The sequence below is a fragment of the Pristiophorus japonicus genome, chromosome 16 (genome assembly GCF_044704955.1).
Source record: "Pristiophorus japonicus isolate sPriJap1 chromosome 16, sPriJap1.hap1, whole genome shotgun sequence".
Lineage (NCBI taxonomy): Eukaryota > Metazoa > Chordata > Chondrichthyes > Pristiophoridae > Pristiophorus > Pristiophorus japonicus.
Genome location: NC_091992.1, coordinates 18339206 through 18357487, shown reverse-complemented (window position 1 = coordinate 18357487; position 18282 = coordinate 18339206). Strand labels below are relative to the sequence as shown.

Sequence of the window (18282 nt, the reverse complement as noted above, 5' to 3'; positions counted from 1 at the left end):
AAAAAAATCTGAAGAGACTTCTCAGTTGGGCAGTGAAAATGGTAGCAAAACACTTCAGTCTTCAGAACAAGGCAGGCAGCATACCTTTTAGAGTTTACCAATTCTGGTAAGTGCCATATATATATTTTTTAATTGGGTTCATAAATAAAATATGACTGAAATGTTTATAAAGCCTTCAATAATATGCTGTTTAAAGTTTGGCAAATAGTGGAGGCAGATTTTCTCAGTGCACAATATGTAACAAAATTGTAAACAGTTTTCCAAATTTATTACACATAACACAGAAAATCTTCCCCCACAAATATGTAGATTTCCTCTACCCTGATTCATTGTCTTGATGTACATAAGCTAATATTTGTCTTCTCAAAAAATCTTCTTGTAAAAATGTCTGCAGTTGCTGTATCATCCAAAGTCAGCAAGTGAAAAGTATCATTTTTTATGTCCGGAAATACTCATTCCAGATCTAGTTCTTTAGAGTCACATCTGGAAGTTATCACCATCTTGGAGGAAAGTGAGGATTATGTTCACAAGTATGACGAGGGAGAGAAACCATCATACCCCTGAAGACGCGGAACCTAGGTCCACATTATGCAATGTTCTGCTGACTGGCAGAAGGGTTGCACACTTGGAGCAGGATCTCCACAGGACCATCTGGTTTGTACAATACTAACCAGCAAATGACATGTCTTGTACATCAGCCATAGTTCATAAATCATTGGCCCTCTGATGAACCCATGACACACCAGAGCACAATAGAGGAGGGCATTTAACTGCTTCATCCGGTCATTCAAAATGATCTGTGACACTACAGTTAGATAACCCCAAAAAACTGAATGGCCGTATTGCATAGCATTGCATTCTGACTCTCAGGAACTGACAAAGCAACTTGGCTCTCAAGTTAATCTGCTTATCAGTGGTGAGAAACCAATAGCTATCCTTTTTACAGCTGAGGGATGTACCACTTCGAATTCTCTCATGTTTTCTAAAATCCAACATTTGGGGTTCTTTTATGGCAAAGCGCATATTTTGCATTTCAAGATGTTTAGTTACCACTCCTTTTCCTGCCGGAATCTTATCAGCAAGTGTAATTTTCACTTCGAACAAGCAAAGTTCTTGGAATGAAAATATTTGAAAGTCATGCCCTGTGTTGCTGTGTTTTTTGTTGTTGTAGATGTTAGTTCTATTCTCTGCTGTGAAATATGCCAAGAATATTAATGATTGTCTTTGAAAGTTTTTATTTGTTTGTACTATAGGTCTTCCTGTCATTAAATAGTCATGTATTGGGTGTCTTGGCTTATAGCATTTGAAGTAAATGATTATACTTCAAACCTCTGCATGAATGTCCACCCAAACAATGCAATTATATAACCTGATACAAAACCTTCACTGTTTTCTGTATTGACACACTCCTAGGGAACCCCTGCAGATATTGGCACCCTCCCAGGGACCCTGTGCTAACTTCCATAAGAAAACATCAGCAACCTAAAGGAAAGCAATGCTACCATTGCAGGGAAAGCATTTATTAACGTAAAGCAACATAAATAAATGTGATAGCAAGTCAACAAATAGAGCAAATGTCATAAATCTGACGGTGGAGAGATCTTGGGGATTCCTTTACTCGGGGATCAAATTTGAAAACCTAAGTAAGAAATAATAATAACTCCTGAGGACCAATTTTCTTAATGCACTGTCAGTGGGAGTCTCACCCGGAGGCTACACATATCGAGAAGTAGTGGGTTAGTGCACATTCAAAACATTTGCCCATTCGTGCTGGAATGATATACATGTTTTTAGAAAAAAAATCAGAAGATGCAGTGTTTGTTAAAGGGGAGAGAAAATTTAGGGAAAAAGTACTATTTGTTCAAAGTATACCCCCCATTCTATAATCAAAAAATAAGGGACTAGCCATTATTTTGTTTGACATTTTTGTAGAGATGTTATTTTTAATACTCGCATGGAGACCCCCAGAGTGAGATCTACCTAGCTGCGAGCAAACCCCTCCGGTGATGCCACTGACAGGGAGCCTGTGAGACACTGCAGGAACCATTGAAATTATGCTGCCATTTGAAGTTCCCACTTGGGCTGGTTTGAAATTTACTGTGGAGCTGCTCTGGGGATGCATCTGGTCTCTTCTCAACTGAAGTAACTAAAGCAGTCTAGCAACAAGGAAGACCTAACTTGGGAGTCTACATAGACAATTTTTAAAAATTCTTTCACAAGATGTGGATGTCGCCGGCAAGGCCAGCATTTATTGCCCATTCCTAATTGCCCTCGAGAAGGTGGTGGTGAATACAACTGAATGACGTGTTAGGCCATTTTAGAGGGCAGTTAAGAGTCAACAACATTGCTATGGGTCTGGAGTCACATGCAGGGCAAACCAGGTAAGGATGGCAGATTTCCTTCCCTAAAGGACATTTGTGAACCAGATGGGTTTTTTTATGACAATCTGGGAGTTACATGGTCATCATTATTGATATTAGCTTTTTATTCCAGATTTATTTAAATTCCCCAGCTGCTGTGGTGGGATTTGAACTCATGTCTCCGGATCATTAGTCCAGGCCTCTGGATTACTAGTCCAGTAACATGACCACTTTGCTACCGTACCCATGTGTTGATGGACTCAGGCCTCCGCACCCAGGGGCGGGCACCTGCTGTCACATTATCCACCATAAACTTTATATTTCTGTCAAAAAGTAAAATCGTGTGATGATGTCTTATTTTTCTATATAGATTGAGGGAGTACTTTGAGCAAAAAGTGGTATCCTAACTTTCCTTTCTCGAATACTTCCATTACCATGACTAAATCTGTGGGCTGTGCCATCTCCACCCCTGTAGTGGGCAATGGCAGCCTACTGAGAGCATTGGCACAGTTTTCTGTGCCTGGCATGTGGCGGATGGCGTAGTTGTATGCGGACAACGTGAGCGCCCATCTCTGAATGCGGGCCGATGCATTCGTAATCATCCCCTTGCTTTCAAAAAAGAGGGATATAAGCAGCTTGTGGTCAGTTTCCAATTCAAATTTGAGCCCGAACAGATATTGATACATTTCCTTTACCCCGTAAACACACGCTAATGCTTCTTTTTCGATCATACTATAGGCCCTCTAGGCCTTAGACAGACTTCTGGATGCATAAGCAACCAGTTGCAATTTCCCAAATTGATTAAGCTTGACCTCGACCCCGTACGAAGTCACATCACATGCTAGTACCAAACGTTTACATGGATCGTACAACACAAGCAATGTGTTTGAACATAACAGCTTCCTAGCTTTCTCAAATACCCATTCATCTCCTTTACGCAGTAAAGAGTCCAGGGGTTCTAATAATGTGCTAAGACCCGCTAAGAAGTTACCAAAATAGTTCAGGAGTCCTCAAAATGACCGCAGCTCCGACACGTTCTGTGGTCTTGGTGCGTTCTTGATTGCCTCCGTCTCTGACTCGGTGGGCCTGATGTCGTCCGCCGCGATTCTTCTCCCCAGGAACTCCACTTCAGGCGCCAGGAAAACGCACTTCGAGCGTTTTAGCCTGAGCCCCACACGATTAAGCCGACTAAGAACCTCCTCCAGGTTCTGCAGGTGCTCGGCGGTGTCCCGACCTGTAACCAAGATGTCGTCCTGGAAGACCACGGTGCGCGGGACTGACTTCAGCAAGCTTTCCATGTTCCTCTGGAATATCGCCGCAGCCGATCGAATCCCAAAAGGGCATCTGTTTAAATGAAGAGACCTTTGTGTGTGTTGATGCAGGTGAGGCCTTTCGATGATTCCTCCAGCTCCTGCGTCATGTAGGCCGAGGTCAAGTCCAGCTTCGTGAACGTTTTCCCTCCCGCCAGCGTCGTAAAAAGGTCGTCTGTCTTCGGTAGTGGGTATTGATCTTGCAGTGAGAAACGATTAATAGTTACTTTATAATCACCATAGATTCTGACGGTGCCGTCTCCCTTGAGGACTGGAACAATTGGACTGGCCCACTCGTTGAATTCGATCGGCGAAATGATGCCTTCTTGTTGCAGCCTGTCCAGTTCGATCTCTACCCTCTCATCATGTAAGGTACCGCTCTCGCCTTGTGATGGATGGGTCGCGCCCCCAGAATCAAATGGATCTGCACTTTTGCTCCTTGGAACTTTCCAATGCCTGGTTCGAACAGCGAGGGGAACTTGCTTAGGACCTGGGCACATGAGGTGTCGTCGACGGACGAAAGCGCTCGGATGTTGTCCCAGTTCCAGAGTATCTTTCCCAGTCAGCTCCTTCCGAACACCGTGGGACCATTGCCTGGCACCACCCAGAGTGGTAAATCGTACACAGCTCCATCGTAGGAGACCTTTACGGTAGCACTGCCGATTACGGGAATCAGTTCCTTTGTGTACGTTCTCAGTTTAGTACGAATGGGAGTCAGGACTGGCCTTGAGGCCTTGCTGCACCACAATTTATCGAAATAATTTTTACTCATTATGGACTGGCTTGCGCCCGTGTCCAGCTCCATGGACACCGGGACTCCATTTAATTCAACCTTCAGCATTATCGGGGGACACCTTGTGGTAAATGTGTGCACCCCATATACCTCTGCCTCCTCGGTCTGAGGCTCTGGTTCGTCGTGATCCACCGTGGATCTGTTCTCCTCTGCAACATGGTGATTTGCAGGATTAGCAGGGTTTGCAGCTCGCCTGCACATACGTTGGAGGTGTCCCATTGTTCCACAGCCCTTTCAAACGTATCCTTTGAAGCGGCATGAATGGAAACGATGATCACCCCCACAGCACCAACAAGGTGTTAATGGCCTTGTATTCACCACCCTTAATGGTGGACTCTGAGTCATCTGCAGATGTGCAGCTGCAGGCATATAAGTCCTGCCCTGTACATTTCGATTGCAGCAGCACTCGAGTGCTGAGAAATTTGTTTGGTATTGTCACTGGTGGCGATAAACGCCTGGACTATCGCTATGGCTTTTCTCAAGATTGGGGTGTCTACAGTCAAAAGTTTGCGAAGTATTACTTCATGGCCAATGTCAAGTACAAAGAAGTCCCTGAGTATGTGCTCCAAGTGTCCTTCAAATTCGCAATGTCCTGCAAGGCGCCTTAGCTCGGCGACGTAGCTCGCCACTTCCTGGCCTTCAGACCTCTTGTACGTGTAGAACCTATATCTCGCCATCAGAACGCTTTCCTTCGGGTTTAGATGCTCCCGGACCAGTGTGCACAACTCATCGTACGACTTGTCTGTGGGTTTCGCTGGAGAGAGCAGATTTTTCATGAGGCCATACGTTGGTGCCCTGCAAACGGTGAGGAGGATCGCCCTTCATTTGTCAGCATTCACTTCTCCTTCCAGCTCGTTGGCCACAAAGTATTGGTCGAGTCGCTCCACGAAGGTTTCCCAATCATCTCCCTCCAAAGATTTCTCCAGGATGCCCACGGTTCTCTGCATTGTTGCGGTGGGGTTCGTCATTTGTATCTCGTCACCAGTTGTTATGGCTCGAATAAAGAGTCAGACTAGATACTGCAAGCTCAAAGTAAGGTGTGACTGTAGTCCTTTATTATAGATCTCAGAGGGCCTCTCCAGCCGGTGAGGCCTCATTATATACATGTGCTCCCAAGAGATTCTGGGATCCCTTGGGACTCCAGGGGATAAGCCCTCTGGTGGTTGGACATGGCATTTACAGGATAACATACATAACAATTAGTACAGTGTATCATTTTAATAAACAAATAATAGTGAGTTAGAGAATGGGTGAGGTAAAATGCGCCGCAGTAATATCCTATTGCTAAAAGTAAGATAGTAGGTAATAGTACTTCTTGTGCATTAAATGTCAGGTTGACTTATCTATTATCCTGCAGGGAGGTTGAGACTGTCCACTCCTCAGATACTTGCCAGTGTTGTTCTGTAATGGACAAGCGCACATATTTGTAGGAGCGCACGATGCACCTAACAGTTTTTCCATGGCCTTTACTGATTTTTGACATGTATTAGAAGCATGTCTTATAAATTTCAGCAGCCTCAAAATTGTAAAATCAGTGAATGGTTTGTCATATGGCCAGACTGGACATACAGTGTGAGACTTCACTATTGTTCTCTCCTCTTTGCAACTTGCTTCTGTTGTTTGTTTCTCCAATTCTTCTCAGACACTGTCCCACCATCAGCGATGGTCTCTTGCACAGCCTTTGCCCAGCTGGGACCCATTCTATCACCTAATTTCAGTCATGCCCAACCTATCAGAGTCTTCTTGCTATAACACACTGTAACTATAAACTGACAGCCCATCATTACTTCCATGTTGATCACTCTGTGCTCCCAGTTGATAACCAACAGATTTCTAAAACAGAATGTTCCCAAAGCATGCACTCTCTGTTTTTGTGCCTTTTCAAAGTAGTTGATGCTTCCTACCATATCAAATGGTAATTGGATTATTACTCTTGGACTGTAGTCACAGTGCAGCTACATATATAGCACAAAGCTTAGAAATGATGTAATACACAAAGGATACATTGTGAGCAGCTGTGGAATGCAGAAAGTCTGTCTAATGATGGGATGACAAGCCGAGTCTCGCCCATGAGTACCATCTGTTTATATCCCTTGAAAATGTTGTGAAACAGGAGTACGTTGCAAATTTTGTTGTGGGTGAAATGAATTTTTTTTTTGAGCAGAAGCATTTGAGGAGGCGAAGCAGTAGCCAACAGCCCTGGGTAATGTGGCCAGGCATAGTCTCCACATAACTCAGGAGGACAGACGGCTTTACTGTTGCTGTGTCGCTATCAAGCAGTCATGGAATCATTTATTGTTATGGGTATGGTAGTGTCATGATTATAGTACTGGGCTAACCACCCAATGTTTGAGTTCAAATCCCACCCTGGCAAGTTATGAAATTGAAATCAATAAATGGTCATTTGTGGGCTAGCATCAGAATGTGATCATGGAAGCTGCTGGATTGTCATTAAAACCCCAACGGGTTCATTAATGTCCGTCTGGGAAGAAGACCTGCCACACCAACCTGACTATGTGGTTGACTCTTAATGCCCATTTAAGTGGATTCTGTTCTATAAACAATCGCTTTACCAAGAAGGCAGTCCACCACTATTTTCTTGGGGAACTAGGGATAGGTAATAGATGCAGACATGTCAGCACCACCCACATCCTGAGAATAAATAATAGAAAAAAGTTACTGGAATTTTAAATATTCATTTAATATGAATAATTTGGTGGAAATAAGTCAATGCAGATTCAGTTCAGCTGGAAATGTTAATGAAATCAATGCAATGAGGCATTTCTTCCAGCAGTTATTCAAACATAGTACACACCTACTCACTTCAGCTAATTTATCTTGCCGGTGAGTAATGTTTTGAAACGTTCCACTTGCTTTCTCATTACTCTATTGCAGATGTTGAGATGCCATCAGAACAGTACAGATTGGAATTACAGGATCGTCAAGTGAGCCACGATGAAGAAGGGGGCACCACAGTCGCACAGCTGGATTCTGACTCCTGCATTGTTACAGCACTCCAGACAGGGCAGACTAGCTTAGTTCTTATCTATAAGAGTATCCTTTTCCCATCGTAGTATTGTCCAGGTCAACTTATTTCCAACTATGAAGTAAAGTAAATATATTGTTTCATTTTGTATAATTATAATTAATCTTTATTGTACTGATTTTACTATTATATACTCATTGTATTATTTATAATGTCATTTGAATTTCTTTAAAGTTTTTTTTCCGCCTGTGTCTATCTGCGTGCGCATTTTGGCTGCCACTTCAGACCTGAGCTTTTAACCTCTTTTTACAATTCCTTCTCCCGCTTTTTCTCTCTTTCCCTCAATGGTCAATATCTAACGTGTTGTAAATTTGTTGTGAAGCGCCTTGGGACATTTTACCACGTTAAAGGCGCTATATAAATAAAAGTATTATAATAATTAAGATATCGGACTGGAATGTCCAATGGCTTACCGCCCGGTTTCAGGGCGGTGTTGGCCATTGTGGGCGCTGATCAGGTAAGCGGAAAATTCCCTACCAGAGTTACGCTGACGGTTTCGACGTACCGCTGGGGAGCAGACCACCGGTGTGCACCGTCCTGAGATCGCCCTGGCGCGATATTTGGCTCAGCGGTGACCCGTAGGTGAGTATGAAAAAAAATGCCCATGAGGATCAGCGGAGCTGGGCGGTAGGTGAATAGCTCTGCAAGAAAAAGATTAGTAATTGGTTCTTTACTAATTATTTTTTAAATATGTTGTCGTTAGTTAGTTTAAAAGGGTCTTGGGAATGTTTTTTGGTTTTTTTTAGGCGATGTTTTTTGAAAAATTATTTTTATTTTTCTGCTGCTTAGGCCCAACCCACAGCCTTGGGGTAAATTTTTATTGATTTTTAAAAATTTATTGCTCATTTTGCTTAGGAACCGCCCAATCGACCCTAAATTGCACATTTTTCGCCCAGAACAGGGGTGCAACGCCCATGTTTTTCACTCAGCGGATTTTTTTATTTTTGGGGGTATGTTTTCGCCGGCGATAATCTTAGCAGTCTTTTGGACGGCAATCGGATTGGCTGGCAGGCTGATAGGAAATTCTAGCCCATAGTACTTTTTAGAAAACTGCTAAAAGGAAAAGGATCCATGTAGAGGTGTAAAACATGTCTCTTTCAGTTCATCAAAAAGTCTTTGGCCCAGTATTACAAAATATATGCTGTTGGTGTGACTTTTTGTTGAGAGGGTGATTTTTTTTAATATTACAAATTGCGAGGGAGAAAAGTGATATTTTATATTTGATGTGTGATTAGATCAATAACAATTGCTAAAATGATGCCTGAGAAATAAGTTGCTGAATGGTCACTAAAACTTGACCGAGATGAACATGATCTATCCAGTGGATTTCCTAATGGAATATCTAAGTCTTAGAAAACAATCTATATTTCACAAATATTAATGATTTGATAAGCTAACAAAAAGTTCTGTCTTTCGACTCTGTAGTGAAAATATAACTTTTTTATAGCTAATTTCAAATAAAAAGGATCTGTGAGCTTACAAAAGAAAACAAATATTATTTGGAAAACTTTACTGTAATTTTAGGATTAGAAGTTATTTTTCTGGGTTATGAGTCCAGAATCCATATGCATAGAAAATTAGTGGCCACTTTCATAATCACTCGTGCAGATTCAGTAATCCCCAAAATATGTTGACTTAGGATAACTTTTATAAAATCAGTTTTTCTAGCTCTTTTCTATTGTCTCATTTTAATTGTTTTTTTCCTATTTTTCTTTTTCACTTATTTCTATTTCATCAGATCAATTAAATCAAAAAAGATAGTAATTTGCTCTGCATGTGCTTAAAAACACACCAGTCAAGTTAGAAGTAACTTAATCTTTAGTACAACTTTCATCACACAGTAGCTTGACAGTGGAGATAAAAGAGAAAAAATCATTTATTTCATATAGTGCCTTAACATGTCTCTGAGGCATGTTTCAAGGCACTTCACACAAATTACTTTTGAAGTGTAATCACAGTTGCTATGTAGGCAAATGCAGCAGTCAATTTGAGCACACCAATATCCCACAAAAAGTCGTGAGATATATATCCAGTTATTCTGTTTTTGGTTGCGTTAATTGATGGAAGAATGTTGACCAGATAAATGTGGGAACTTCCTCCTCCTCTTCAAATAATGCCATGGGATCTTTAATGTCTATCTGAAAAGGTAGTTTTATCTGAAGACAGCGAACAATGCAGAATTCCTCAGCGCGACACTGCAATATTAGCTTTAATAATGTGTAGCAGTCATGGAGTAGGATTTGAAATCAAACCAGAAAGAAGTACTAACTAGTGTATGTGTGTATCTATGAAAATAATAAAGCTAGCAATTATAAGGCAGTAATTGATTCTTGAAGTTCTAACAATGTGGCAAACAGTTTGAACTTCAATCTTCTAATTTATGGCAATATCAAACACCCGCATTCAATTGCCCACTGATAGTCATCTATTGTTATATTTATATATAAAAATTCTAGAAAAAATATGCAACGGTGGTGTGGAGTAGGAATAAACAAGCACAGTAGGCACCCACTTCCAATAATGTATGCTTAAGGCCTGCGATATGCCTAAGGCACCGCACTTGCCCCAGTGCAGTCGGCCAGCACAAAGGGAGCCTACGCATAATCAAAATATTGAAACAAAATTGAAATTAGGATGCCTCTCCACAATGTGACTGGAATGCCTGCAGGGCACTGCAGCCACATAAGCATCTATTTAGATTGGGGCCTTGGGGGGAGGCAATCTGTCTGGCACCTACCTGTGTTGTATAACATAAAACCTATAGGGCCTATGATAATTTCCTAAGAAACTACAGTAACTACCGATTATTTATATATGCGATCAAGTCAATATTGAAAGAGGTTAAGGTCTCTTTAACTAAATTATAGACATTCACATGCAGGCGGTTTCTCATCTGCCCAACTGTACAATATATGTTGTAGAAGCTGGTTTTCTAGGTTAGTATTGTACAGATTTCCTTTATCATGCGGGCAGAATATTCAATGAACCGAAATAAGAAAAATGTTGAGTAGCAAAATTCAAGTGGAGATTTTCTGTTGATATGTGCTGCTGTTGCGGTGGAGCCGGGGAGGAAATTTAAGCTATGTGTCCTGAAAGTACATCAGGAGAACTATGCCCAATATTTGTCTTTGCTGCACCGGTGTCTGAATCCTGCAGTAGCAGCCATTTCCTGCCTCACAAATCCTCGTGGCAAGTTCCCAAGCATAGGTAGTAATCACGCTAAGAAACAACCAAAAAATGTAAACCAGTCAGACCAAGAAACTTTACCAAGATCATTCGGGCTAGTGGTAGTCCAACTCTGATACAGTTCCTGGCCACAGCTGCTAGCTCACTAAATTTTCTGCTCTGCAGCTACAAATCAGGCTTTCCTGTACCAGTAACCTCAAAGTTAGAGGGAGGGACTACACCTTATCTTCTGAACCGTTGGTGCAGATGTACCTGTGCCATAGGCCAGCTTCAGTGAACCCCATTTTTGCCATTAGTAAATAATATAAAGTTGTCCAGTCCTTCTTAATTATTTGTGCAACTATTAGCGCACAAACACTTGTTTTTATTTCTTTGCTGTTTTAACATAGAAACATAGAAAATAGGTGCAGGAGTAGGCCATTCGGCTCTTCGAGCCTGCACCACCATTCAATAAGATCATGGCTGATCATTCACCTCAGAGGCATTAACACACGTAATAAACCTTATATCTAAATCATGGGCAAAATAGTTTAATATGCAAATATTTGAAGATTCGGGCAGTGTAATTTTGCTGCCTTAGTCTGCCTGTAGGCCCTAGTTATTGACCATTTAATGAGCTCCGAAAATCTAAGAATAAGTACAAGCCTTTTTAAATAAAACATTAATTTAGTTTATTGATTCCTAAATTGCACACCTCACATAATAAAAGATACATAAAAACAAGTAATGAGATCTTTGAATGTTCAAGTATCAGTCTAGTGTAGGACAAAGAATGTCCCATTGATGTATTATTACAAACTCCTAGGGGGAGAAATTGGGTGCCTTTGCACCTCCCATTAGTGTATCCGGGGACGCTAATGGGTGTAAAAGCCTTTGTGACCGGGCGTGGTGCCGACATCGACTCCTGCCAAATCTGCAGGGAGCTGAGCGGCGGCACTACGGCGTTGCACTCCAATCTCCTGCGCCCAGAGATCATGACGTCATCGCCCCAGTTGTGCCCCAGACCCGAAATTCACTTCCGTCCCTGCAGCAGTGCCGTGCGAAAGCACCGATAGCGGCAGGAGATGTGGATCAGGCGGCCGGACGCTTTGTGGGTGATGATTAAAGGCGAGGTGGCTGAGGTAAGTTTAAAAAAAAACTTACCTTTGTTGTCTGCTTGAGTGCTAGACTGATCGCACGGGTTCGCCGCTCCCTTGGTCCAGGTAGGTCCCTTTTATATTGCAGAGCCTGCAGCAAAGGCCCTTCCCATTAAGGGAGGGAAGGGCCCTTTGAACGCGGCAACTGTGCAGCGCTGCGGAGGTCTCTGCCCCGCCTACTGCCATTGGAAGGAAGTGGAGAGCTTGATTTAGCGTTCCACGTCCTGGGAGTGCAAACACCGATTTTTTTTTTAAGCTTGAAATCGTTAGTGCCTGGCACTAACTTTTCAAACTTAAAAAAAATTAGCACACCGTTATATTTTGAGGTTCAGCTGTTTTGAGGTTTTTTATATTTTATGAAGCTTTTCAATTGCATGGTGCTAGGTACGTAAAGATTGTTCTAAAATTTGTCCTGTTGGTCCATTCAGGTTTTTCTGTCGTGCCCGGAGATAGATGGGTGTTGGAAGTAGGAAGAAAGTATGAATTTACAGTGGAGGTTTACGACAAAAGCAGTAATAAAGTTTATTTATCTGATGTAAGTTATTAAGTCACCCAATTTTTCTCTTTGGTGAACTTGTTCCTGTTTGTATGCTCTTGAGAATAAAATGAGAGCGGAGAGTACCTGTTCCAACTGTCACAGGACAGAGAGTGGAGAGCACCAGTTCCAACTGTCACAGGACAGAGAGTGGAGAGCACCAGTTCAGACTGTCACAGGACAGAGAGTGGAGAGCACCAGTTCCCACTGTCACAGGACAGAGAGTGGAGAGCACCAGTTCCTACAGTCACAGGACAGAGAGTGGAGAGCACCAGTTCAAACTGTCACAGGATGGGAGAGTGGAGAGCACCAGTTCAGACTGTCACAGGACGGGAGAGTGGAGAGCACCAGTTCAGACTGTCACAGGACAGAGAGTGGAGAGCACCAGTTCCAACTGTCACAGGACGGGAGAGTGGAGAGCACCAGTTCCCACTGCCACAGGACGGGAGAGTGGAGAGCACCAGCTCCAACTGTCACAGGACAGAGAGTGGAGAGCACCAGTTCAAACTATCACAGGAACATCCAGTCGTGCCCTGGTAACTGCCCCCAAAGGAAGTGGAGTGTGGGAAATTGCACTCCGCTTCCATTGAGGGGTGGTAAGGCCAATTCTGCGGCGGGAGCAGGACTTCCACGCTGGGGGCTAAAGTTCCCAGCCCCAGAAGGTTACCGCCCCCAAGGTGGGAGGCTGTGCGGGGAGGCAGAGGGAAGTGGAGGGGAGACGGGGGCGGGGGATGGAGGGGAGAGTGGTGGAGGTGGGGGGCGGTGAAACCCAGGGCGTGGCACTGGAGGGGCCACATTGCAGCGGAGGTCTGGGGGGGGGGCAAAGTGTGTTGGAGGGGCGGGCCTGGGGGCTCTGTGCCTTGGTGCGGGGAGTGTTCGGAGTGGGTTGGATGGGTTGACTGCGCAGATGGCGGTTGGTGGATGTGGTGTGGTTGGCGTCGCGGGGGCGTGGCTCCGGGGTGGCCGGGGCTGGGGGCTCGACATCCGGGGGTGTTCGGCATTTGGGAAGGATTCTGACGGGACGGGGCGGGTTGGATGCGGGGGGAGTGTTTCCGGTGTTGGGTGGGTCCGGAGCCAGGGGGGGGTGGGGCACGGTCTTGGGATGGGGGGGTGGGCTGTTTGGGGCTGGGATTGGGTGAGACTTCTTCACTCGGGGAGTTGTTGGCCTGTGGGGTTCCCTGCCGCGGAGAGTTGTTGATGCCAGTTCATTGGATGTGTTCGGGAGGGAGTTGGATGTGGTCCTTGCGGCTGTGGGGGTCGGGGGGGTGTGGAGGGGGCGTGGGTGATCAGCCATGATCTTGTTGAATGGCGGTGCAGGCTCGAAGGGCCAAATGGCCAACTCCTGCACCTATTTTCTATGTTTATATGAAACCAAACTATCAACTATTACCTTATTCAATTTTTGGGTGTATTTATGCTTTTCTTGTAGCATTTATTTATTCACCGATTAATTTTAGCTTGTACATGCACACCTAAGCAATTTTGCCATAGAACATTTACAAGATAGAGGAGGCCATGTGGTCTGTCATGTCTTTGTAGGTTCTTTGCTAGAGCAATCCAAACTTGCTAGAAAATCCAACTTCCATGGTCTCTCCCAATAGACCTGTATCATCATCTGTTGCAAATATTGATCCACTTTTTCTCTAAAAGATGCAATGGTCTTTACCTCAGCTACTCCCTGTGGTTAAAACATTCCATGCTCCAGGAACTCAATGTATTTGAGTATATTTAAGACAGAGATTGATAGATTTTTGGATATTAAGGGAATCAAGGGATATGAGGATAGTGCAGGAAAGTGGAGTTGAGATAGATCAGCTGGCGGGGCAGGCTCGAGGGGCCGAATGATCTACTCCTGCTACTATTTTTTATGTTATGGAAGTAAAATCTTGACCGAGTGGATTTTATAACCTATGATCCTTCTTCCCATGACAACAAATTTTGGTTATAGTTATTATCATGAGATTCATAAGGGATAAGTATAATGTTTTAAATATATATATATGTATTTTAGTTCTAATCTTCCATTATTTATCTCGTAGGGAATAGTAGAACACACATCATAGATTAATAGAAAGTCAGTTAATAAAATGTCTAGACTATAAGCAATTTATATTTAATACACAGACATTTTATTCCTAGCACAATCTTTTTAATAATTTTAACTACATTGGAGGAAGCAATTCTATGGAATGGATCTCCTCTCTCTATGTTGTGGAGATTTGAATTTTACCTTTTGGGTTCTTGATATGAATTCAGACTAGAATGATAGAGCTCTCACAACTGACGGAAAAATGAGACCAAGCGAAGTGACCCTGGCAATCTCAATCCATTTCCTATCGAATGTTTCTGCACAATTGGGAGTCTGCCTCTCAGGGTCTTGCATGTAACATCAGAAAACTGCAGGTGCATTGCCTGTGATTTTTCCATCTGTTAATTTTAATGGTTGGAAAATTGCAGGCAGTACATCCACAATTTTCCAAATAGCTGTCTACTGCATGCAAACCGTTAGTAGTGATGTGGGGTTTGGGAAAATTTCACTCAGTCTGCAGATAGTAGGTGAGGAAACTGCAAATATCATGCTGGTGCAATAATGGCTGTTTTTCTTTGGCTTATAGTCGAGGCACAATGTTTGGTCAGAGTAGAGGAACTCAACAAGGTTGATGCTGCACTTCACTTGACTGCTTAGTTCTGCCACTGAAAGTAAAAAGTGGAAAATGTTGCATTCTAAAGCACCGACATCCATCAACTTAACGAGAACAAAACAATTCAACCAATTTTTAAAAAATGTCATTCTTTAGTGGAATAAAAATAAAGATAATACTTCTTTCAGGAAGCACAGCTAGAAGATACTAAATACAAAGGACATGACTCATGTTAAAGTACTGTGTTCTTTAAGCAGTAGAATTCTCTAGCTGATTATTAGTCGTGTTAATGAGTACACTTATGTTGGATTGGGAAGCTTGTTTCTGTAAATATTTTTGCCATATTTAAGCAGAATTGGATATATCATTTGCATAGCATCTTAAGCTGTTGCATTTTCTGGAATGGAAACCATGACAAGAACCAGGACAAAAGTGAAACTTTAAAGTCAGACTCTTTGTTCCAAAATATGGACAACTCTTTTATGCCATACGAAGTAATAATTCAGTTTAGAGTAAAGTCCTGCAGCTTTAACGAATACTATTGCTGCAGTGAAGGACTTGGTTGCCAACTTTCCATGCTTACAATCTGTTCCAATCTTAGCACCACTATTTGAAAAAGGATAATTGCTGTGAAACAAAATTAATTTGTGAAAGGATACATGTTCTTGGAAACATAGTGGAAAATAATCACTTAAGCTCAGAATCTTCTGTTTTTTTCCAGAATTTAAGGATTAGCACTACCCTTTCAGTATTATACTTCACAAGCCTGAGAACATCTAGTAACGGATCTTACCATTATGTTTGCGTTTTGTTGGATGGGCAAGAAGTAATTAAAGCTACACTATTTGGAGTAGTTGAAACGGTAAGGATAAAATGTATAATTTAACAAATATACACAAAATGCTACAAGACACATTGCTGTTTTAAAAACTACTTGGAACAGTTTATCAATGTCATCAGAAGCCGATAGTGTAATCCTTCAAACATGCTCCATCTAGTGTTTTATTCCATACAATGTATAGGTGGAGTTGTTGGAAGTAGTTTTGTTTTCTTTTTGGTGAGGTGTTTTTTGTTAGTGACAGCCATCATGATCCACATTAATGAATGATGGACTTCTTTTTTTGATGGGCACCGGAAGCAAATTGATTAGTCAAACTTCTCTGAAACAAGATTTCAGCTCACCTATTTTCATGTTGTTTGTGCAGCTCAACAACAGACATTGCATTTATCCAAAACTATTGAATTTTATTTTTTTTGTAACTTTCTAACTTTCTGTCAATCATAACAACAACAACTTGTATTTATATAGCACCTTTAACGTAATAAAACATCCCAAGGCGCTTCACAGGAGTATTACAAGACAAAAGATTTGACACCGAGGCACGTAAGAAGTAATTAAGACAGATGACCAAAAGCTTGGTCAAAGAGGTAGGTTTTAAGAAGCGTCTTAAAGGAGGAAAGAGAGGTAGAGAGGTTTAGGAAGGCAATTCTAGAGCTAAGGGCCTATACAACAGAGGGCACAGCCACCAATGGTTGAGCAATTATAATCAGAGATGCTTAAGATTACAGAGATTACAGAGATAGAGAAGAGCAAGACCATGGAGGGATTTGAAAACAAGGGTGAGAATTTTGAAATCAAGGCGTTGCTTAACCGGGAGCCAATGTAGGTCAGCGAGCACAGGGGTGATGGGTGATCAGGACTTGGTGTGAGTTTGGACACAGGCAGTTGAGTTTTGGACGACCTCAAGTTTATGCAGGGTAGAACTTAGGAGGCCAGCCAGGAGTGAGTTGGAATAGTCAAGTCTAGAGATAAAAAAGGCATGGATGAGCTGAGGCAAGGGCGGAAACGGGCGATGTTACCGAGGTGGAAATAGGCGGTCTTAGTTATGGCACGGATATGTGGTTGGAAGCTCATTTCAGGGTCAAGTATGACATCAGGGTTGCAAACAATGTGGTTCAACCTCAGACAGATGTTCGGGAGAGAGATGGAGTCAGTGGCTAGGAAACAGAGTTTGTGGCGGAAACCAAAAACAATGGCTTTGGTCTGCCCAATATTTTAATGGAGAAAATTTCTGCTCGTCCAGAACTGGATATGGGACAAGCAGCCTGACAATTTAGAGACCGTGGAGGGGTTGAAAGAAGTGGTGGTGAGGTGTTGTCAGTGTACATGTGGAAACTTACTCTGTGTTTTCAGATGATGTCGCCAAAAGGCATTATGTCGATGAGAATTAGGAGGGGGCCAAGGATAGATCCTTGGGGGACACCAGAGGTAACGATGCTGGGGCGGGAAGAGAAGCGGTTGCAGGGGATTCTCTGGCTACGATTAGATAGATAAGAATGGAACCAGGCGAGTGCAGTCCCACCCAGCTGGACGACAGTGGAGAGGTGTTGGAGGAGGATGGAGTGAGTGGTCATCCGTGTCAAAGGCTGCAGATAAGTCGAGAAGGACGAGGAGAGATAGATTACCTAGTTTATTGTAAAATCATTATTCTGCACATTAAAGGATTCAAAAACATCAGTCTTTTAAAAATGGTCACATTTGCTATATTTTGGTAACATTGTATGGTTGTGTTAATCTGCATCAGAAAATAAAGTTCAGTTATAGATGTTTCAGAAAATATTTGGTCAGTAATTATTTTCAAAATATTAATAGTGGTTGGTGAAAGCTTGGGAGTAGGTTATCCATCTGAATGCTCAATCAGCGACATTACAAGGCAGTCTCACTATTGACAAAATACACCAAGGTTTTGTTTAACAAAAACAACGTGAAACTCATATAAAATATTTATTATACACCTATTGAATTTTCTAGAGCTAAAAGATAAATCCCAGCCTGTGTTGTATTTGTATTGAGTAAAACCATTTTAAGTCCAACTTAGGCACCTGTGACCTATAACATACGAGTTTTGTTGGCAGTCTTTAAGCTCATGGAAGATATGAATCTATTTGAGGCACACTGAAGTTGCTGGTTGCTTTTACACAGATATAGGGCCCTAATATGTCCTTACTATACAGTATAAATGCACACGAGGCCCATGCTTGAGAGAAGGTCAGTCTGTGACCTGTCCTTTATTCCATAGCACTCAAGTGCAGGAAGTGGGTGGAGCTTCCCCTTTTATCTCTAAAGGTCCAGGTTAGGAGTGTCTCCCACAAGTTCACCACCTAGTGGTCAGTGTTCTCACAGTGTACAACTTAGGTCAGATTATACATGGGTTACAATGCTGGTTGAATACATGACATCACTTCCCCTCCCAAAGTCTTATTGGGATCACAG

General features: G+C 42.5%; 1 protein-coding gene across 3 annotated transcripts in view; it reads left to right on the top strand.

The window, feature by feature from the left end:
* Positions 1 to 18282, top strand: part of LOC139226368 (nuclear pore membrane glycoprotein 210-like) — a 142574-nt gene that overhangs the window by 33136 nt on the left and 91156 nt on the right. For all 3 annotated transcript variants that reach the window (XM_070857074.1, XM_070857076.1, XM_070857075.1), the window contains 4 exons: positions 7359 to 7517; positions 10377 to 10445; positions 12260 to 12366; positions 15730 to 15870. In XM_070857074.1, the coding sequence (XP_070713175.1) occupies positions 7359 to 7517; positions 10377 to 10445; positions 12260 to 12366; positions 15730 to 15870 (476 nt within the window). The remainder of the gene's footprint in view (positions 1 to 7358; positions 7518 to 10376; positions 10446 to 12259; positions 12367 to 15729; positions 15871 to 18282) is intronic.